Source organism: Thunnus thynnus, chromosome 24 (genome assembly GCF_963924715.1).
Source record: "Thunnus thynnus chromosome 24, fThuThy2.1, whole genome shotgun sequence".
NCBI classification, from domain to species: Eukaryota; Metazoa; Chordata; class Actinopteri; order Scombriformes; family Scombridae; genus Thunnus; species Thunnus thynnus.
Window position 1 is genome coordinate 10,192,777 of NC_089540.1, and position 23,947 is coordinate 10,216,723.

The 23,947-nt window shown below is 39.3% G+C and overlaps 1 protein-coding gene across 15 annotated transcripts; it reads left to right on the top strand.

Moving 5' to 3' along the window:
- The first annotated feature begins 1,169 nt into the window (after window positions 1–1,169).
- Window positions 1,170–23,875, top strand: LOC137176865 (ATP-dependent RNA helicase DDX3X-like). Of its 15 annotated transcripts, none has more exons than XM_067582855.1 (20): window positions 1,170–1,496; window positions 3,252–3,324; window positions 3,923–3,970; window positions 4,413–4,472; window positions 4,814–5,020; window positions 6,056–6,152; window positions 6,560–6,676; window positions 7,641–7,740; window positions 8,040–8,175; window positions 8,300–8,397; window positions 9,326–9,424; window positions 9,517–9,677; window positions 9,922–10,066; window positions 10,635–10,779; window positions 11,613–11,663; window positions 13,169–13,350; window positions 13,517–13,634; window positions 13,822–13,975; window positions 14,135–14,259; window positions 14,356–23,875. In XM_067582855.1, exons 1-20 carry the CDS (start codon window positions 1,452–1,454, stop codon window positions 14,433–14,435), a joined length of 2,241 nt encoding a protein of 746 aa, XP_067438956.1. In that variant the 5' UTR covers window positions 1,170–1,451; the 3' UTR covers window positions 14,436–23,875. The 15 variants fall into 15 exon arrangements, with proteins under 15 accessions (XP_067438956.1, XP_067438959.1, XP_067438954.1 ...); XM_067582858.1 differs by having other exon boundaries at window positions 3,252–3,303; XM_067582853.1 differs by having other exon boundaries at window positions 1,171–1,496; window positions 6,050–6,152.
- Window positions 23,876–23,947: the final 72 nt, after the last annotated feature.

The following is a 23,947-nucleotide window of genomic DNA, read 5'->3' on the forward strand; positions in this document are numbered from 1 at the left end:
TTTTTGTTTGCTTTTTTGTTGGTTTTTTGTTTTTTTGTTGGTACAGATAATTATAAGATTGATGATTTCTGTTGTAACTTATAAACTCAAACACCACATACTAGCAAAATCAGCCATAAATGCATCATTAATAAACTAAGAAGCCTCTTGCCACAGTCTTTTATTGTAGTAACAATACCAAAATAAGTGAAGTACAGTTTCAGGATGTGCAGAGCAAAAAGAAGTTGATACATTAAACAAAATTCAAACTCTTGAAAATATATCCTGACTTAGATGAGACCTGTGATAAATGTCATGGTATTCCAGCACATTTGACCCATGTGTTCTGGTCCTGCCGTTCTCTGTCTACCTGCTGGGTGAGTATTTTTGAACATCTCTCCAAAGCTACAGGGAGAGGCCTGAGGCCAAACAGTTGGACAGCTATCACTGGGGTACCAGTCAGTGATCAACCACAACCATCTAACATTCATTTAAAAACATATTAGCATTTGCATCATTACTGGAAAGAAGAAGAATATTATTAAACTGGAAACTATCACCACCCCTGAGGCATCCCTCTGGCTCAAAGACCTAATGATGTTAATGAAAATAACATTTGGACTGACAGGCATTGCCCACAGGTTTTATCCCTCTTGGGGCTCTGTGATCCAATATATATCCAACTAGGAGTCTCCCTGACTGTATGTGAAGGCTTCTACTTATCTATGTACCTACTTATTTTCTATTTTAGTTTATTTCTTCCAATTCTTATTCATTCATTCGATATTTTCAATGTCTTTTTATGCTTTTCTTTATTTTTTTCCTCGGTAACTGTATTATTACATTTTGAAATAGGCTGATAGTTTTTATGTTAATGGTAACTGTTGTTTAAAATACTGTCATTTTTACATTTGAGGGAAGTAAAAACATCCTAAACACTTTTCTTTTAGCCTGAAATGTGATGACCTCTCCTAATGTGACCCAGAATATACAAAAACTGAAATCTTTCAACTTTTTAAAGACATTTTTGTGCAGCTGATACGCATTTTACCCATATTTATTTAAAAATTCAATTTATACATCTTAAAACATGTCTGGAGGATCTTTAATCAAAATGTAAAATTGACTCGTGTTCCTGAAAGGACTTTAATTTTATAAAATACCGGATGTTTATGCCGTTTTGTGAACGCGAGTTTGACTAGTTTCTCTTCATCTCCGCTTCAGCTGGAGAGCAAAGCGACATCAGCTGAGTTTGCCCTGAAAAAGTACCACCTTTTGTGGATAAATTACAGGCATCTACCATCACGTAAAATAGCATTTTACAAAGTGACAGTGCAGCTGCTAAGCAAATGAAATAACTGTCAGCTGTCGTAACCAGAGAAACGGCGAAAGGAGGAATAACATCACATCAAACCCGGCAAACAAAGAGGTCCTTTCTCAACGACAACATTTTTCCTCCATATTCTATAGTTATGAGTCATGTGGCCGTCGAAAATGTCCACGGTCTAGAGCAGCAGGTAAGAAGCGACAGTTTCATGTGTGTCTTGCGGTGGTTAGTTGATGAAAAGTGTTATAACGGCTAGGATAAATGTTAGCTTGCCGGCTAGCTTAAAAACACCGCTAACGAGATGCTATCGTGCTAGTTAGCGTTGGGTGTGCTTCAATTCTACGCTCTCATGCCCACAAGTGGCTGCGGGGCGGGCGGTTGATTGTTGCCGCTTTCATATTTAATCATAGCTATGAGCGCTGTAGTCCAAACTAGCTGAATTAAAGATATCTAGAATCTCGTCGTAAAGTGGGTGAAGTACTTGAAACTGCTCTCAAAATGTTAATAGTAACGCAGGCACCAAATGACGAATTACGCCGCCGGCTCTCCCCTGTGCGCAAATGAAACGCACCCAGCAACTATTCTCTTCACTGCGTTTGTCTTTGCAGCTTGATACAATAATAAAATGGAGGTATGCGGGGATGGAGCAAGCGGGCTAACACGCAAACAATGATGCGTTTTAACATTTTTAGCCCGCTGGCTGGCACATAATGCGCAGTTTTGCACAGTTTTTTCCTGCTTGTCTGGACTGCGTCCCGCTTTAAAAAATGCTCATTTCTTCTGCGTCACCAGCAACGTAGGTTAAGCCATCTAGCTGTGCCTGACTGGTCAGACAGTTGGATGGCAACAGAAAAGTACTGTATGTTCTCCATTGATATTTTGGAAAGGTCTAATTTGCAAAATGTATACGAGGGAGTTAGATGCACAGAACTGAGCTCATGTATACAAATTAAACGTCATCTTTCTGCAAGGCTTTATGTTGAATTTAAACCCTCTTATGAGCCTAGTTCACTTAATATTGCTGCAGTGTAGAAGGGCATCCCACCCCAAGACCCAAATTCAGTTTCCCCTCTCTATCCAGTGGGAAATGAAAGCATAAAAACCGAAGTTTTTGTCCTGAATTGCAGACTCTGCACACACCAGCATAGAGTCTTTTGCCTCTTTAATCATTTAGCTTTCCTACATTGTGAGGTATCACAGGCCAGCTGTGGCTGTGTGCAGTTTGCTGACATCACCATAATAGGATTTCTGCATGTTAAGAGTTCAGACATTTTTCAAACCACAGAGCAGAGTCGTCTGGTGCTGAAATAAAAAAAAAAGGCCATAACTATTGTGCTCTTTCTTTATATTTGGACTGTCCAGCTACTGTGATGACATAAAATACAGCATATTAGCTCTAGTTTTCAAGTAAACAGCAGATTTGGTGTCACATCACATCATGACACCTGGCATGCTATCGTAAAAACTGTGTATTATCTGGGATCTGTAAGTGTTCCCAACATTTTATACACATGACTTTATGGGTCATGATGACTCAGTCAGCTCTTGCTTCAACTCACATTAAGTGAGTTTCCATCCATCCAGAAAACACGCTGCATGGAAACAATGGAGATTTGAGGGGAAAAAAATTCTTGACTTAGGTGGAAAAGTGGGGAATTTATACAGAGAAGATGCACTAAAGATTTTTTGTGATATGTTGGACAATCTTCCTGTGTTTGCTACCAGAAAATAGAGAGTTTAACACAAATATTGCACTGTGTGTAGACTTAATTCATGAGCGTGTGGTCTTGCATGGGAAAACATGACAAGCTTACCTCCTGCCTTTAAGGAAGTTGAATTTTAACTCTAAGATGATTGTAATTGATCATAAAGAATAAGGCTAGATGTTTTGTTCTGCTGATAATGATCGTTGGTTGTGTGTTTTTCTGTTTATCTGTTTCTGCAGCTCGCTGTCCTAGACTTGACCGCAGCAGACGGGCAGGGGGGAGGCACCAACCGTAAGCAGCCAACATGTTTTTGTTAGTTTGTTCGAACTTTTCATTTCACCTTGCTAATAGATGTGCATAGATCAGTCAGTTAACACATACCATAAGACTGGGGATGTCATTAAGATGGCAAACAAGGTACTGATTCATAGAGAATTAACTGGGAGGACAAAAAGTTAACTGTAAGAAGTAAACTTATAATTCCAGCATCACTGAGGCCAGATGATGACTTTGTAAATTTACATTGAATGTTAATTTTGTAAAAATCCTTGAATATGGTCACAATGTGGTGACATTTAGTCCTTTATTTAATTTTGATACAACTATTTGGCATCAAGGTTCTTGTTCCTCCAGTTTTCAATGTGCATCCCCATCCTTAGTTTAATACAGAACACGGCTATAAACTTATGAAAATGCATGTTTGCAGTCCATCTTAAATTTCCTCATGTGCTTTTTCATATTGAAGATTCACAACCTTTAGTCACCACAATCAATCACAATTAGGACAGTTTTGGTAACTTTGTGTCTTAATTTAGATTTTATATTATATATTCTATATAATATAATTCTGAGACCCGGAAGGAAAGAAAGAAAAACTCTGATTTTGGACACTGTCTCGCTCTGTATGCAGGGCGATACATTCCTCCACATTTACGGAACAAAGACGCTTCCAAAAATGGTGAGTAGGATGAAGTTAATGTCTCATTCTCTCATCATGTTGCGATTCAGTGTCACTACCAAAATGTGCATTGTGTGAATCCTTGAGGCTTGTGTGAATACTTAAATGCAATTATTTCATCTTTTTAAAGCGTGCATTACATCCACATTTGCTTGCTTTCAGCCTTATTTAATCCCTGCCTTTGCTGGAGCATTGCTATGTTTCTCTGCGCTTTACCAGCTTCAATTGTTGAGCAGTGGAATAGTGTGAAACAAACTCAGGAATGTGTATGGCTTCACCCCCCCCCCCCCCCATGTGCATGACGCAAAAAAAAAAAAACACCCGCTCATAGAAAAGTTGCTCCATAGCACTACTTGTAGTCAAAAACGCCACAGGGTACCTTTAAGAAACTGCATTTATTACTGATGAAAACCATAACTGAAACACTTTGTTCCGTTCCCAGCAGGAAATGCCTTTGCTGCTGGTCGACAGGGTGGCTACACCATAGCACCTGCAGCCAACTGTAAGTTCCTCCGTCAGCTTCTACTAATCTGAGATCTGATCATTTAGCTGCTTTTAAGTGTTAGTGTTGTCTTGTAACTTGGGCATAAAACCAATATATCATCATTTAATTAATTTGTAACAAGAATCTTTTGATATTTGATTCCTGCAGTTTCATACCATCATTCTGTTGTCATGAATGTTACTCCATAGTATTCTTTAGCATGTCATCAGTGTGTTTTCTGGTTTGTTACCTCCTCCCCTCAGTGAAATGATACATAAAGAAAGTGATATTTAATAATCTGGGATAACTTTCATTTAATTCTCAGTGTCTAATCATTCTTCTTTTCTCTTCTCTTTTAGATGGCTGGGACGGGGGGCGCAACAACTTTGTTAACGGCTACCATGACAACCGCATGGGGGGCGGCAACACGTTCAACCGCGGCCCGCCTCGCATGGAACGGGGCCGAGGTGGCGTCGGAGGAGGTGGTTACCGCGGCAACAGGGGCGGAGCCTTCAACCCCATCAACCCAGCTCAGCCAATGGGCTTCGGTGGCTACGAAAATAAAGGTGGGATTTGGTTCGACCACATCCAGACGTACTTTTCTTCTAAATCTGTTCTGTAATCAGATGCCCTGTGCTTAGGAATAAAGCTGCTCCTAAAATGAGAAATGAATATTAATGTTAGTCTCATGATGGTGATGCCTGTGCATACACCACTCAGCATACAGTTATTTACAGATTCATACAGAAAACTTATGTGCACACATCTTATCAAAACATTTTAAACTGCTCTGGTCTAAAGCTAACCTGGGAACCAGACTAATCTGCAAGCTCATGTTTTATTTGCTCTGGCAGATGCGTCTGGACCCCCTCCCGTTCAGACACATATCCTGTCGACTAATCACAACCGTTCAGTGCTATGCCACACGTTCCATCACTCTGATTGGCTGTAGGTCGATCCAATTACGTCCACAGGCATTTTGGTCTGTGCCCGTTGATAACGCCCCTTGGAAATGGAAAATGAACTGAGAGGTTCTGCGAATTGGTCTGGCGATGCCAGGCTAGCCTAAAGCAGTAATGTCATTGTTCCATGATTGGTTTGACTGTGACACTGACTAAGACAGACAGCTACGTGTGACACAGTTTGTGAACTTCAGCACACTTTTTTTCTTCAGTAGGAAAATAGATTCCAACTTAAGCAGAAATTTGGGTGTGAAATCAACATTCACTCTTATGTAGACTTTATAATGCAAGCACTGTTTGAATTAGCTCAAATTAACTTAGATATTGGAAAAATGAAACTTGTTTACAACTAACCTTTTCTTAAAATGTGTTTTATTGTGAAAAAGTTTAGTTGTGTAGACATAAAGGGACACTTTGGGAAGGCTTCTTTATTACATATGCAAAAATATATATTGTTTATGCAAAACTAGACAGAGAGGGAAGCTGAAACACTTTTGGCTGCTGTGACCCCAAACACATCAAATAAAGAATGTTTCACATTTAACTTATGTCAGTCCAAAGACCAGCTTTAGTCGTCTCCGCACCCTGTTTAATAACTATTCTGTATGAATGAAACTGTCCTCTTTTTGTCAGACGCAGGCGGCTGGAACACTGCCAAAGACGCCTATAGCAGTTTTGGCAACAACCGAGGAAAGTCTGCGTTCTTCAATGACAGAGGCAATGCTAACAGAGGGAGGTAAGAACATGAGAGGCATAGACAGACTGAATAATTGCTGCCACATGACTACTTATTTATTCTTCTCTTTTGTTCTTCTGTCACTGTACTGAAACGGCTTGAGGCAAAGAAATCCATTCACATGTTAAATATGAAGGCAAAAAGTTAAACTCTCTTGTGTGTTATGCTGTCCTGGTAAAGCTCTTTGCTGCCAGGTAAAAAGAAGCGAGTGGCATGACTTTATGTATATTATAGTTGACACATGGATGTCACCTGCCTCAGGCCAACAGGGGGGGCTAGAAGCAACAAGGATGGTGGTGTGAGGGGAATTGGCTGTTCCAAAAATGCAAATTGTGTCGAATTGTTTGATGTGCATTTGTAAAACTTGGTAGCATCTCGTAACATCGTTGTCTTTGTGTTGTGTTCAGGTTCGATCACGGTGGATTTGGTGGTGGAGGAGGAGGAGGAAACAGCCGCTGGGTGGAGGAGTCTAGAGATGACGGAGACTGGTCCAAACCAACGCCACGTAACGAACGCCTTGAACAGTGAGTCTGTGCTTTTACCGGTCATGAGAGGCATACTCAGCTTTACTGGAGGTGCGATACATGACTGAATGGATGATTTGTCAAATCAACATTATGTGTGAATTTGTGATTGGTGTTTTTTGTTGGCTCTTGTGTCACAGATTTAGACGTATTGACAGGTTGGATTTAGGGAACATGCTCTTGAAAATGACAGAACAGTCAAATATGCTTAAAATTTGTTACTTAACTGTAATTTATCTCTCAAAACATGGAAATTATTGTACAGTAACAAAACTCACAGACACATATGTCATCCTACTTCACAGGCTTTACTTATATATGTATATATATATATATATATATATATGTACAGTATTAATATGGAAACATTGATAGGCAGTGTATCCTTGACTTTACAAAACATCCAACAACAGTGAGTGAGCTTAATTTAAGGTCACAAAAAAGAGGACTACTTGGCTCCCATGGGTCCTTGACATCCTTGAAAGTTTGTGAATTTGAGAAAAAAAAATCAAGGCCTTGCAACTTTTTGAAAGCAGACATAAATGGACATGGGTCATTGAAAGTCCTTGAATTTATATATTTTGCGCCAGAATAGAATATTGTTTTGCTGTGCTGTATTAGAGAAGGCAAGAGACCACATAGTCTGTGAGCTTCTGTAAAGCCTGCTAGTCCTCATTATAAAAACTCTGTGTTGTACCAGTAATTAACCTTGATCCATGTCTCAAACTATGCTGTGTTGGGTCCTTGAATTTGAGGGAATTGGGCCTGGAAAGTCCTTGAATTTGAGGGAATTGGGCCTGGAAAGTCCTTGAATTTGATGTTTAAGAGGGTGTGGGAACCCTGAGCCTAAACCAAAGAAACATCATCAGGAGTGTAATTATTGTAAATCACTGGTTAAATAGCAGGTCTTCTCTGAACATCAGACTGACCAGCACTTTGTTTCCCCTGCTTTTCTCCTCTGTAGTGAGTTGTTCTCCGGTAGTAACACTGGGATTAACTTTGAGAAATACGATGACATTCCTGTTGAGGCCACAGGACAGAACTGCCCTCATCACATCGAGAGTGTAAGCTGCATCATTACTTTCTCTCAAACATTTGATTTGACAATACATCACATTTTCTTTAAGGTGTATATTCTATCAAAATCATTAAAATAAAACTATGACTTTGTTTACCTTTAACACTTTAATCTCAGAATGATATACATTTGTTACTGTCATCAAAAATGTGCTCAAATGTAATTTTAGAAACTTAAACTTGAAATATGTGTTTTTATTTGGTGTCTAATGTTATATTCATAACTTAATTTGAATACCACTGCTCTCTTTTTAAATACATGTGTGTGTTTGTGTGTTCTGTGTAGTTCCAAGATGTAGACATGGGTGAGATTGTGATGGGTAACATTGCTCTGAGTCGCTACACCAGACCAACCCCGGTCCAGAAATATGCCATTCCTATTGTCAAGTCCAAGCGAGACCTCATGGCCTGTGCACAGACAGGTAGGACACAATGATCTCAATTAACAAAAAAATAATTTAATGTCAGATTCTTGAGATAATGCTATGAAATTATGGCTTTTCTAACTTTATGTGACAATAAATGAGTTTGACTTTGTGTCTGTAGGTTCTGGGAAGACAGCAGCGTTCCTGCTGCCCATTCTCAGCCAGATCTACACTGAGGGACCAGGAGAAGCTCTTACTGCAGCTAAAGCCAATGGACAGGTAAGAAACTCAAGACTGTAAAACAGAGTAAATCACATGGATCACTTGCTAGGGGAATATTAAACTAGTAAGGCTTTTTTTTTATTGAACTGTAAAATGTTACAAACACAGTATATGTCTGTTGTTACCAGACAAACAACAAAACAAACACTACAAACTACAAACTCATTAAGTTTTGATAGAGAACAAGCTTGACAGATAACTGGCGATAACAGTGGATTGTACACAGAGGCAAGTTGATCAGCAGAGCATTTACTGGAATGAACGATCACAGACTCTACTGAAGATATTCAATGTTTTATCAGAGACTTAATGCACATCATTAGTAAGCGAACCGTGGAGTACTACAAACAAATAGACGGCAGCTGTTAGTTTCAGTCAATGATTGAACCACTTCGACATTCACTTCTTCTTTGTCTGTTTCAGAAATGTGTCCCACAGATATTATACTAAACTACTGAAGGAAAGCTGTGATTATTGTCTTATTTCAGTTCTTAAATATACTGTGCCTAAATAGCATTTCTCATTTTAATTACTTTTAGCTATGTGTGCAATATGCAGTAGTATTTTGTAGTAGGAAAATACTGGATCAGGACTTTAGCAGATACTCATTCAGTGATTGGGGGGGTATGTCCAAATTTGTTGGACATAGATATAATATATGTAGGACAGAGCAGAAGTTATTAAACTGTTAGAGCCGGTTTATCACAAATAAATGCTAAAGATTATCAGAAAAATATTTTAACACAACTTGTCAATAAGAGTAGGTACCGATAAATGGTGACGTGTACTGTGAAACATCTGAGTTGAAAGTGATGCCCAGCCAGCTGAAACCATGAGCTTCCTCCCATCTGTGAATCTTTAATATCCTGCATTTTGAATATCATCTGTTATACAGTCTTCGTGGTGTGTTGTCTCTGTATCACAGGAGAATGGAAAGTATGGGCGTCGTAAGCAATACCCCATCTCCCTGGTACTGGCTCCGACCAGAGAACTGGCACTGCAGATATACGATGAAGCCAGGAAGGTATATACACACATGTGACATTAACTTAAAATTCTAAAATAAGGAAGAACATGTATCCACATACTTCTTCATGTGGTTTTTCTTCTTTGTAGTTTTCCTACCGCTCCAGAGTGCGTCCCTGTGTTGTGTACGGAGGAGCGGACATCGGCCAGCAGATCAGAGATCTGGAGAGAGGCTGCCACCTGCTGGTGGCCACACCTGGAAGACTGGTGGACATGATGGAGAGGGGCAAGATTGGACTGGACTACTGCAAGTAAGACATGGACAGGAGGAGGGAGTGATGGATAAAAATGTGGATGGATATAAACTGCAGGTGATGGATGAAGGGACTAGTACTGATCAATAGAAATGACTACAATTGAACCTGGTGGTGAATTGATTTGTTTCATCAACTGATTCAATTTAATTGGATCATTGGTCTTTTGGATTTTTTTTTTTATATTTGCATTTTATAAAGATTAACCTCTCTCTTTTCCTCTCTGTCTCCTTCGCTGCAGCTATCTTGTCCTGGATGAGGCTGATCGTATGTTGGACATGGGCTTTGAACCACAGATAAGACGCATCGTTGAACAGGACACCATGCCTCCTAAAGGCATCCGACAGACCATGATGTTCAGCGCTACCTTTCCTAAAGAGATCCAGGTATTTTAGCAGCGACGCCAAAAAACCCCAAAACTCTTATGTATTTTCACTGTTGCAGGCCTGACACAACTAACTGTGGAGAAATGTCAAGCTACACATACAACATTCATTGTTTATTGTTCACCATGCAAGATTTTAAGAGAGAGAAAGTCCTCAAAATAAACACTTTTGCTCCTGATTGCAATCTAATGTCATCTTGTGTGAAACAGTAAAAAGAAGATACACAGAGTTGGGTTTGAATATTAGAGCTTTGAAGGTTCGGTACAATTCAGGACCATTTAATTTTAGACAGCCATTTCTTAGAAACTTACTTTATGTACATCCCACAGGTAGATAGCCATGAACCCCCCCAAGTTTGTGTTGTTTTGTTTTTTTTAGCAATAGCCATAATGCAAGGGCCACCCGCAAGAGTCTTACTAAAAGAGAAAAGCAAAGCTTGCATTTCATTAAACAGGGGTTATAAGCATTCATGTCAGGATCAATGGACCTTGAATTGGAAAAAAGTGAAAGTGCTGTATCTTTTTGCCTATGTAATGCTAAAAAAGCACATTGTCTCCTCCCCCTGCAGATCCTGGCCAGGGATTTCCTGGATGAGTACATCTTCCTGGCGGTAGGCAGAGTTGGTTCCACCTCAGAGAACATCACTCAGAAAGTAGTGTGGGTGGAAGAGAGCGATAAGAGGTCTTTTCTCCTGGACCTGCTCAGCGCCACAGGTGAGACAGTCCAACAGCAACAACACGATGCCCCTAGAAACTCATAACCTCTAGATGTGTTCCAACAGTGCAGGTGAAAGACACATAAAACACAAACTGCAACCTAAAATTATGATTCTACATCTGTTTAGAGCGACTACACACACACACATGCACACACACACACACACACACACATATACATGCAGTTTTATTTTCCCAATCCTTTTGCCATTCCCATGTTGTCGTCCTCACATCTCAGCCAGTACATTACTGTGTGTCTCATCTTTAGCGCAACGTAATGTCCATCAACACCCCTGTCTGTCAACTATTTGGTAACACTTGGAAAATTACTTTCTTTCTTAGTTAGGTTCAGTTTTTACTGAAGTGAAAAGTAGGTTTAAATTTAATTCCAGGTAGCATGGGAAAGGATTTCAATTCTAATTTTGGCTTTTCTGAAAATGCTGATAGCCGAGATTAAGTCTTCTGTTTTTTTTTGTCTTCCTGCGGATTAACAATACGCCTTGAGGGCTCTTAGATGACATTTCATCCAGTTATCTTTTTTTTCTTTTTTTGGGCCTCGGGAAGGCAAAGAAGAAATGTCATTCCTGTGCCTACTTTTAGTCCTTAACATTCACCAAATATTTTCTGTTCCCTCAGTTTCCATTAACTAAAGTGGCACATTTGTGGTTGGGAAAACAAACTTTACCAAATTTTCTTTTGGTAGTAAAACAAATTTTGTGAACAGAGGCAAACCTTTGTTCCATCAGGGACATTAGAAATACAAAGTTGGCTTTGTACTGGTGATTGAGTACAGCTTACATGTTGATGGTTTGGTGTGGTTTTATCCCAAGTCATCCCCAGCGAGGTACAGGACAATACTGGAGACAACATAGAGAAACCTGGTAAGATCTTCACTAAAGAAACATGTATCTGTCATTCCACATTTTTAAAATAATTTTGCCTGCGTTTGATGCTCTTCTCTGTGGATGGAGAATCCTTGGTTGATTCTGTTATTTTTTTGGTTCTGTGTACCATTTCATGAGTCAGATCTGCTACGCTTAAATCAAACACGCCTGTTAATGTATTGTTTTTTTTCTTAGTTCAATAGTTGGTTTTTTTGTGGCATCTTTATGTACAGTATGTTGCTGTGGTGTCTTCATGTCAGACACAAAGCCTCAATGGAGAGCGTCTGGTCATGTTGTACCCTGAGTGCTACGACGCTGCCAAATCTCTGCAGCTAACGAGCGGATATAAGTGCGGGCCAGCGTCCTCCACTTTATATCAGGCTGTGATAGCAGTGTGTGCCCATGGAGCAGGAGCGCTGAGGAAGAACAAGATGACCAAACTCTTTCCATTAGTTGGCTCTAGTTACATTGTCTGAAGACACAGTGCTGCTGATGCTGTTAGTTATTTTTTTTCTGGTTAAGTTTATCCATACTGTACTCCCTGCTGCCCGTTGCACTATTCTGTTCATAGAAAAACATCTATTGTATGTGACGTAAACAATTTAAATTAATTAAGGTGCATGTTATTTATGATTTATGTATCACACATCACAGACTGAAACAGCCTTATACAACCTGCAAGTAGGGCTGTAACAATATGTTCAGTAACTGATATGACTTGATATATAAGGAGGGATTTACATTTCAGAAATTGTCAGAGTGATGCAAATATATTGTACCTTTTTATCTCATTTTTGTCTTAATATTAATGAATGAACAAACAAGGAAGATGGTGAATCGCCACTCAGGTGTTACATTTTGACATTAAAGAGAGTCATCATTAATATATATCATCAGGTTTATGCTCCCTTGTAAAAAGCTTCAGATTGTGTCACATCAAAATGCTGAGTCACAAAGCTACAAAGTGACGTCAGTGTTTTGTTGAATATAAAATTTGATCAGTTGGGTTGTCAGGTGTGGTTTATTTATCAAGTTTACTTTTCTGTCTGTGGAACCACAATCCTTTAGTTACAAGTCAGAGCCACAACATGTAGTAGAATGGGAAGTCTGACTCTGACGCTTATTTTTTGCCATGTCATCAGAGGGCCCCAAGCACGGCAAGACCATCTGGTCCATTTGTCTGTTTATCTCGTAGATTCAGAGCAAGATACTTTCAGAAGGCCAGTTGAAGTTTCATATGCATGAAATCTTGTACACATACTGTATTAATATTGCCAAGATTCCTAATGATTTTGGTGACCCATCTGCCCTGACTTGTAACAGCATTTCCTTGTCCAGTTATTCAGTTTGTGATATTCAGGGTCTGAAAAATGTAGCCCTACAACTATTTTATTCTCATCAAAGTTAAAATCATCTTTTGGTGTTATGAATTTAGCGGCCAGCTTTATTATTCACCAACTGTTAATGATTAACCTCTGGTGTCTTTTCTCTCCTTTGACCAGGTAAGGACTCGTTGACTCTAGTGTTTGTGGAGACCAAGAAAGGTGCTGACGCTTTGGAGGACTTTCTGTATCGGGAAGGCTACGCCTGCACCAGTATCCATGGTGACCGCTCCCAGAGAGACCGAGAGGAGGCCCTAAACCAGTTCAGATCAGGAAAATGCCCCATTTTGGTGGCCACAGCGGTCAGTAAAAATAATATTCTGGTAGATACATTGCACATACAGTCTATTAACAGCACTAATTAGTGTTAGACAGTCTCAAGAAAAGTATAAGATGCTGTTCTTGGTATTTAAAAACACACATCAGTGTGAGTGACTTTTTTTCTGTGCTCTTGTCTTACGCACTCAGGTAGCAGCTCGGGGTCTGGACATCTCCAATGTGAAACATGTCATTAACTTTGACCTGCCAAGCGACATAGAGGAGTATGTCCACCGTATTGGACGTACAGGACGAGTAGGAAACCTGGGTAAGACTACAACTAATGTCTCTCAGTTGTAAATACCCCATGATGTGTGTTACATGATTTAAACTGAGATACACTCTAAACTTTTTGAGCCACATCCCCCAACAAAATGTGATTAATTGCTACTGTAGCTGCAAATCTGAACATGTTAAAAGTCTTATCAGATTTTTCATCTGTGTGTTTCCTGTAGGACTGGCCACATCGTTCTTCAATGACAAGAATGGGAACATTACTAAAGACCTGCTGGACATCCTGGTAGAGGCCAAACAGGAGGTTCCCTCATGGCTTGAGAGCCTGGCTTATGAACACCAGCACAAGAGCAGCAACAGAGGACGCTCTAAGAGGTACACACCATCTCTCCTTAATTGTTTAAATATATGTGTTTCTATCACTATTAATGGTCTAATGGTTAATTAAGGGTCTGAACCCATGAATCTTTTGTCTGGATGCATTGAATTTCACTTTGTATTTGATTTAAATGATGTATTTGATTTTACCGCCAGGTTCTCTGGTGGTTTTGGAGCACGTGATTACCGCCAGACAGCTGCCGGAGGCAACGCTGGAGCGTTTGTAGGACGTGGAGGTCGTAACCAGGCAGGACATGGCGGAAACCGTGGCTTTGGAGGAGGTGAGGATCTGATCTCAGGATATAATTAGTGTGTTTAATGTAACCTTTACTTTGTTACCTTTTTAACCTTTGTCCTCTCTGTTTCCTCCCTCTTAGGTGGTTTCGGTAACTTCTACAACAGCGACGGCTATGGAGGCAACTACTCACACTCTCAAGTTGACTGGTGGGGCAACTAGGTTTCCTTCACCCCCTTCCCCCTTCCCACTCAGCCCTCTTTCTTCTTCTTCTCACTCATCCTCCTTCCTTTCTTCACACTGTTGTCTGCACCCCATCTGTCTCCTGCCCTCCATCAATTCCAAGAACCCACATGCATGCTATTAAACTATTTATACTCATTTATATAGCTCTCCTTCCATCCCAATGCACTCAGATCTTTGAATTTCTCCTTAAAATGTCCTTTCCATCTGCATTTCCATCTCCTCTGTCTTTAGAGTCCCCCATCCTTTCTTCTTTGGTTCCTCTTTTCCTGGTAAATCTCACAATAGACCACATTATAAAGGGATTCCTCAGTTTTAGTTGGGTTTTTTTTCAACACTAGCCACAGATGTACGTGTTAGCTTCCAGCTAGCAGCATCGTTTGGTTTCAGTGAGGACATTTTGAGCTGTTTTCCCTCTGTGAGAAGTGTCTGAAGAAAAAAAACCAACAAAATTGAAGTTTTAGGTTTTCCTTTAACGCATAAGATTGGATAGACACTAAGGTTTACGATGTGTTGAATCCTCTAAAACCGCTGTAGAAGACCAGGGGGGAAATCCAGTTTATTCACTTAAGATTTGAGTTTTGGCTTCATTGTGTTTTTGTCTGCATTCACCCAAAGCCAGCCAGGCTTTCCTGTGTACCTTCACATGTCATCTTTGTATTTAATGCACGGCCATGTTGTAAATCACTGGCCAAAAACTTTTTCTAAAATATAGTGCAGAGATGGGCAAGAGGTCAAATCTGAGCAAAATATGTCTGCATAAAAAAATGAACAATGGGAACTGGCTGAGGTCTCCTTCACTGACATGACAGATACTACAAAGAGGCCACAGAAATTACAGTTTTTTGTTCGTTTTTTTTTACACCTTTTTTAAACATTGAAGTACTTTGAAGATTTACCGAGGTCTGAGAAAGATGTCAAACAGAGAAGTGAAAACCCAGTCAGTGGGACAGCCAGCAGACGTTGTTGCCCATTAGCAACCATGATGCTAGCAAACTGAATCTTAGGACTTGTGGTTGTTGATATCACAACTACAAACAGCATTTTCTTTGTTTGAAACAAAACATAATGGAGGATCATTTGTTTCTGTACTGTGCCTTTAAGAATTTGAACATTGTCTCTTATTTCCGTTATTTTTATTGCCATAATACGTAACTGGCTACAAGTATTGGCCAACTGTGACTAAAATGTGTATTTAATGTCATGTATGGGTTTAAACATGTTTTCTTTATTTCTATTTGGAAGGAAACAAACTAGGCTTGAACTAAATCAAACCTTGGCAAAAAAAAACCCTAAACAAAAACTGCGATGAGGCAACTCAAAGCAATTCCTTATCTGTCTACTGGAGTCTATTGGTCTCTGATGAGCTGGTTCCCAAAAGCATAATACCACTTAAACCATGTTTGCAGATTCTTTCAATACACCCTCATCCAGAGTGACTAAAATTGGTCAAAACTGACATCACATGGGTCAAAACTGACATTACATTTTAAAAAAAAGAAGTTTTATTAATTGCAAAAAGCAATCTCTGCTTTACTATCCAGTAAGCACAGATAACAGCAGTGGTTTTATGCTTTTGAGAAACCGAGTCTTACTCAGTGACCTGTACGTCACATTTACAGCTCTGGTTTGAGCTTGAAGTTGGGTTTCTCAAAGTCATCTTGTCACTAATTGTAGGGTCTTTTCATGTCAGCAGCAGAGCCGCTGAGAGAGAATTTGAACCAGCTGTGCAGCAGCAGCCATGTAATGTTGCTGCTCCCGGTCTTACCATTCAGAAATGGTTATGAATGCAGATATGTTCTTCATAACTGACAGTGCCCAAAATTAGATATTTACTGCAAAAAACAATGGCAAAAGTTACGTCTCTTCCACTTGCACCACATCCAGTTGTGGTGGCCCACATTGCAAATATAAAGAAATGCTTCAACAATTTTTAGATGTAAAAAATTAAAACCCCTACATGGCTACTGCTGTTTAAACGGTTACCAGTTATCAATCAGTGGCTGTGGCTGCTCGACTGACTCTTTAGTGTCAGCATGCGGTTGGGAAACTGGCTCCGCTTCCACCACAAACATTGAAACCCTTGTTTGCCAAAAGCTTCTTTCAAGGGGGGAAACACAACTAAAAGGCTAAAAGAGGTCAAAATTTTCTCGCTCACTCTATCCTGGAGAGTTACATGAAGAGTCTTCTCTAAAATAAGTCATTCCAGTTTATTCTTTAGGTCTTTTAAGATCTTGTTGGGGCCAGGGATAAAAGTAAAAGAATCTAGCCTCAGCCGTTTCACAGCAGGGCCAGCAGGGACTTCCACAGGATCTCCACAGCACATTTTAACCATGTCTTGTCATACAGTACTATGAGTAACTATGGTTAGTTGAAGGGAAAAGGCATTGCTTACTTGGATGATGTGTTGGAGATCATCCAACACAGTAACCATTTGGCTACCAGGGTGCTTCTTCATTAGTATATTTTAAAGATTTTCTTACTCTTAACCAAATACAACTTTGCTCCTGCTCAGGATTGCAGGTTTATACATTCCTATTCTTACTATTCAATATTAATAATATATCCAACACAAGCCTCACTGCGTTTCTTTTGCCCACACAGACGTCATTGTAGGTACACCGCAGTCCTGTTTCTCAGTATTTGCATTTGTTAATACTCAGAAAGGCAACGATTTGATTACATTTGTTCCCTGGATTGGAAATTTTGACTACTACTACTGTCAGCTCACCATTAACTGAAACAAATGATGCAACGTGGCTCATGTGTGTTGTACTTTGGGGAGCATTGTCTCACTTTAAGAGATAGAAATGTTAGAAAGACACCTAGCTTGGCACAGCACAGTGAGATACAAAACAGCTTAAGTGGAATTTGGATATGTAATCGATGCCTAATCCCTGGTTAGCCCTACTTGGCCCTGCTGTGAAACCAGACCATAAGGGGCAGTTGATCTGTACCCAAGACGTCCATGTTTCATCCCTGATTGAACTTCTAAAAGGAGCTCCACTGTACATTTGGACCGTTCAGTGGTTGAAGTCCAATCCCCCACAATGTCGATCAGCAGCAGAATAAGCCAAAAAAAAAAAAAAAACAACGCTCTGTTGCTGCTTGGTGGGGAAAATTGTTAATTTCTTATCAGGGGCTTAATTTGTTTTGTTTACATGAAGAACTTTGAAATATAGATTAAATGTAAATAGTTCAGCTCTTCTTAATACAAACAGAGAAGAATCTCCACTGAAAAAGAATGTGAATTACAAGTGAAACAACACTTGATGTGAAGAAAATTACATTTGATCACTCAACGTTGGACCAGGCAGTGTCTGGTGAGCTTAGTTCAGTGGGCAATTTGAACACAGCTGACGAAAGATAGTCGGCTTTAGATATAGTATTTACGGTAAATACTTGTACACACACACACACACGAACCAATGAGGGGATTTATTTTACCAATTTATGCTCACTAGGCAGATTTCCTCAAATTGCCCACTGGCTTTGACAAATGACAAGGCTGGACCAAGACAATAAAACATATGCAAGTGTTGTTGTTTTTTGGTCAAGGAGTTTAAAATGCCAAGCGAATACATACAATTATACAGCAGTCTTTAGTTATGTTAGAACACTCTGATTTTTCCCCTCTTCTATGATTTTTACTTTAGGATCAGAAGTCGTGTTCAGGTCAATCTTCATATGTATTTCCCTGGTTCAGGAAACTAGTTGGCTTTAAGTGTCACATTAAAGAAAACCATTTTTGAAGTTAGTACAATGCCAGAGGACTCAAGCAGAAAGCAGGTCACATAAAAAATGTCCAAAAGCAGCTTATTGTCTTGGTGCAAAGACAGCAACTTCAGAATTTATGGTAGGAGAAAGTGGTTCAATGATGCAGGGGCTAAAATTCTCAGGCATCACACCTGATTTCAGGCATAGAGCAGTTTTAAATTCATAAAATACTGAATTCAATACATTGTACACATTTCCTTGTGGACAACTTTTCAGGCTCACAAATCTGTTCTTGCTTTAATCCCTGATGATGTACTATATCTCGCTAAACCTGCTCCCCTTTTAAAGGAGCCATTTTAAAGGGACAATGCTACATTCAAGGACAATTGTCATAGGAAACAGCATTAGAAAAAAATTAATTCCTAGTATAGGGTAGACTCGTGGCCACTTACAGAGCAACCTTAAAATTGAAACTTTACTGTCTGCATTTTCTTTTGGCTTCTGTCAAAATTTGGTTCAATTGTTTTAGTTGTTTCACCATTTTTGTAGAACTAAGCGTCATATTGTCCTCCAACATGCAGCCTAATACAGGCTAAACCACCATGAGCACCAGTTAAAATAGTGATTAAGTTGTTGACCAGAGCTGCGTTTGAGGTGTCCCAATAGATGATTTAGCATGTGCTAACCAATCAAATATGATACGATATGAATAACACAGTGGTGGGAATCATCTCACCGTAGATTTGTTACAAGAACTGTTGCTGTTCATTATGAGAGAATAACTGGAAGAACGATAGAAATCAGCAACAGGACAATAAGTAGAAGATAAAATTGCAAATGACAATCAAATTATTGAAGGACTAGTTTAAAACTTGTTTCATCAACAGAACTCTGAAGGATTTAAGTTGAACTTTTTTAAATTTATGGGACACCTTAACATGTAGAATCATCTTAACTCGCTGTCTTATTGGTAGTTATTTGATAGCTGTCACATTTGAAACATGTACATCCAACTTGCATTCAGATCTGCACCGGCAGATAAATGTCAAACTGAAGCTCATCACCTTACAGTTCAGGATACACTTTCTGATTTCATTATAGCACTCCAATGGCATCCAAATTGTTGAGTTTTGGAGCTCATTACAGTTGAGCAGTTGATGAAATTTGGCAGAGAGGAGATATCATGGGATAGCGTTTCTTACTTGAATCCATGGCTATTGCCAACCACAAACTTAGTATGCAGCTAGTGCAGTCTCTTGTGTTTTTTTAATAAACATATTAAGCATGCTAAAATGCTGTTTTTGCAGCCTGAATCCAAAGGCATACCTTTAAGATGGAGATACAAATCACTTGAATGAATCTGGTTCAGTGTGTAGTCGATGCTGTGCCTTCTAACAGCCACTAGGGGGCAGATAAAATATCTGTGAATAAAAGAAGGAACGTCTGAGCAGGGCGTCATGGAAGGAAAAACTTCAGTTTACCTCACTTAATCTGTACATCTTGTTTATAGAGCAATCTTGTCAAGTAGTGTTGTTCAGAGTGTGCACATAAATATGCAATGTATTTAGGTCGTTTTCTAGAGCAGACAGAATATGCCTGTCAGCTGTAATTACCATTGAACTGTGTTGGAGTGCCCCAAACCCCCACTTCACTTTGACAAAATGCCCCACAAAGTGCAATAGAGATCGATTACTTGTGGCTTCCTCTTACTTTGCCGTCACCAAGATTGTCTGCATGAGTTTTGTTAGGGTCGTTCTCTGTCCGCAGTCTGTGCTCAGTTTGGATTAGGGCACAAACTGGCACAAAATTAGCCCAAATTCTGACATGTGCACGGTGCCTTGAAATGACCGAATCATTAAAGACTGAAACATATGGGTTAGGGCTGGGTATTTTTTTAATAGAGATGTAAAATTCAAAATATTATATAGATGATTTCTTTTTTGAATAGCTTTATCTGGATGAAGGTAAAGGCATTATGCAATAGAGGGTATGTACGTGACATCACCGTATGTGGACGTCGCCATGGCACACAAAACGTTGAGAGTAGCCAACAAAGAAATACAGTGAAGACACCGCTTCAATGTTTAAGAGCTGTTGTGTAATCAGTCGCAGAAAAAGAATCAGAAAGGATTCAGGAAGAAGTTTCTTTAGACCGACGACGGCTAAAAAGAAGAGATGAGTGTTGGGTTGGTGCTGAAACTTGGAAGTGTAGTTGCCATTTTGTGTAATTAATGTTGAATTTTTTGAGTAAATTCCACATCTTAACTGCCTTTTGTCAAACAGATCACTGGAGCTTTTGCTTTTATCCACACTAGCGTCAGGATGGCAATATCAGTCAGACGGTCCAGGCTGAAATATCTCGACAGTCGGATGAATTGCCATGAAATTTGCTCACAGAGCTGCTAGCGTGGCTGTAGATTCTTTGTCTTGTCTAGTCATTGAAGCCATAGCGGGTCTGTTTTTGTCACTCAGTGATGAGGGGGTCGTATCACGTGAATAAGGACACACCCTCACACATACCCTCTATAGTTACAATTAGTTTAAATGTAACATTGGTTTGTTCTCATTTAAAAATCTAGCACTTTAGTTTTTTTTTTTTTTAAAAGTATTTTCAGTACCTTTTGATGCCTTAAATTCAAGAGTTGATACCCAGTCCTAATAGAGCTGATAGTGAAGTTGGTTACACTTTGTACAGCATTACCATGGCAACAGACACCGACAGTGTCACCATGGCAAATGATTCTGCGTCTCTACGGTAACTAACTCACCAGCAGGAGTGCTTCAATTGTCAGTGAACAATTAATGGTGCTAAGCTCCCATTGCTGCGGCCTGCAGGCCCTTGTGTTTGTAGAAAGACTAAAAATCCCACCGAGTTTTACAGAAAATACTTCAGTTACTTAGTTTAAAAATGTCTTCTGTAGCACAGGTCCTTCAAAACCTCTGAGAGGTGTGTGTGAGTGAGTGAGTGAGTGAGTGAGTGTTTGCAGTTTAGTGCAGCCAGGTGTCAAAAAGAAAGATGTCTCCAGTGTGTGTGTGTGTGTGTGTGTGTTTGTTGTATGGAAAGGTTCTTCCAGATACGAAACCTTTTTTTTCTTTTTGTTCTTGTTTTTTTTGGGGGGGGGACCAGGTGGAGTTGTAGTTAACAGCAACCGTAGGATTCAGCTGTTTGCACACAGAGTTCTCGAGTCTACTTTCGCTGCTAGTTTGTGTAATTTATCAAGCATTTTTGAGAAATATTTATTTTTATAAGCCTAATACAAAAAGTTGATATTTTAAAGAGTGACTTGACCAAAAGACAGTAAACAAAAACACTGGCTCTTGAATGTTGAATGTCATTGGTATGAGTGAAAATTTCTATTTTTCTGGGGTAGTGTGAGCTTTTTAATGTTAAAGATGCAACAGGTAGGGGTTTCTCTTGAATATGTCACTGTAACAAGCTGTAATAACATTAAAAAATAGGAAAAAAATTCAACAAAACTGTCAGTGGTGCCAAAACGTGCATCAAATCATGCTTGTCAAAAAATCTCAATAGCCCAGTTCTCGTTTTAAGGCCAATAAAAAGCAACCCATGCTGTGTGCACATCCTCTTGTGTTGAAACAGAACCTTTTTTGCTGAAACATCCCCTGCCCCCAGAACAACCAGCGTTTACACCAGTTTTTCCCCCAAAATTAGCCCCTACATACCTCTCTGAACACTTTACTGTACTCCGTTTAGTACTAATAAGCAAATGCTAACAGGCTAAACTAAGACGGTGACAATGGTAAACATAAAGCACTCATCATTAGCATGTTAACAATGCCACTGGGACTGTTAGTCTTGATATCACACACCTTCAATATCTTCTGTCCAAGTATACATAACTATGTATTTTGGAAATGATATATCGGGATTATAGTAAAGCTCCTTGAAATTCAATGAAGAAACCATTTACAGACTAAATAAGCACTTTGGGAAAGTCTGTTTTTGTCTAATCCAGTGGATTAAATAACTAAAAAAAAAGTTAAGGTACTTCATCATATTAATGCAACAATCCTGTAAATCCAATTTTACCATAAAGCAGTCCTGCTTGTTGAGAACGGTATGGCAAAATCTCAGATGGTTGACAAATATTTATTGTCTCATGATATAAAGTGTCATATCGCCCAACTGATAGTAAACAGGTGTTGAACTTTTTTGCTGCAGAAAAAATTGCATTGTTTTCTTTTTCCTTTAGTTCTAATTATTTAAGTGGAAATAATTAGTTTAAAAGTTGCTCCCAGCTCTTATTTATTTTTTGGTTGTCATAAAATCGTTCGTTTTTGAGGCAAAATGTGAGAAAATTGATCAGCAAACAGGTCTGGTGGCCACAAGGGGGGCCCCAGTCCATTTCTGTCCGTCATTCAAGCGAGTGAAGATGTGCACTTGGTGTCACATGAAGAGAGAAGCACTGACAGTTGTATTGCAGTCAACGTGACTGTGACATATCAAGAGAAACACCCCACACAGGTTACCTTGAAAGTCACATTGGACTCAGTTTCAGATCCATTAACCTGTTTGTGCGACAGGTTCCAAATGCCAATAATGATAATCAAACCATAAACAGCCATTTTTAATTGGCAAACAAAATTTGAGAAAACACCACCAAATATGCCAAGGTTTGGATTAAAAACAATTAACAAAATGTTACGATCAAAGACCGTTTTGTAAAAAAAAAAAACATGCAGTACAAAAAACAAGTGTCCAGATTCTCTCCAAGTCAGTTTTTTTTTTTCTTTTCATTTGAGTCTTTACACTTTTCCTTCCCGTTAATACCCTTTGTGTGAATGTCTGGCAAGTGGCGATCTTTAAAGTCTTCATAACACAGAATTAACTGTGGTTCTATTGCTATGTTGTTGTGATTTGCATATTTTCAGGCGTCGGTGTGTTGATGCTCGCACGGTCGGGAGCCTCTGGCCAATCAGAAATGGAGAAATGTTTGCAATAAAAAAAAAAAAAAAAAACATCACTCTCATGTCATCAGGGTCTTTTTGCAACTTGCAGATGATCCGTACGAGTCTTCATCTGCTTCTTGCATGAGAAGAATATTATAAAGCAGCTGTAAGAAATGTAATTTTTACTGTTGGTCAACTTAGCTCAGACACTGCTGTTAAACAGATAACTCCACTGTAAGTGAGGCAAAATTATCCACTTCTCAACCACCATAGCCTCAGTATACCAGAATGCAATGCAGCCACAGCAAACCCATAATCAATGACAGATCAGAGATATAAATGATCACACTTTGCAGCCTTTTGTATGCACAAATGTTTGCAACAAACAGTCTTTAGTTGTTGACAAAAGGCATTCTGGGCAGCAAAATATTACAACAGGTAGACTGAGATAAAGTGTGGACACCAAACGACACTTTGCGGCTTTATTTCACTTTCAATTCAAATAGAAGGTGACCCCAAAACAAATGTGTGTAGTCATTAGGACTGATTGTTCTCACTGTTTAGTGACTGAATTGAAACTGAACGGAGCCCGGTGTTGTTGCCATTACTGACTGGCCAGACTCCTTGATGTGGACTCACAGCAGACAGCAGCACCGGCCTGGTAGTTAGTATTTGCTTTATGTATTAGTTTAGCAGTTGTGCACGAAGAGGAGCACTGCACGAAGAAAAAAAAAATACTGTGCATCTATTCTGATTTTACCACAATTAAAGGTTTGGATTTGCAAATGTAACGGGTGTTTTGATCTGTTTCTTCTTCTGTGTGTGTGTGTGTGTTTGTGTGTGTCTTTAAAAGTCTAAGAAAA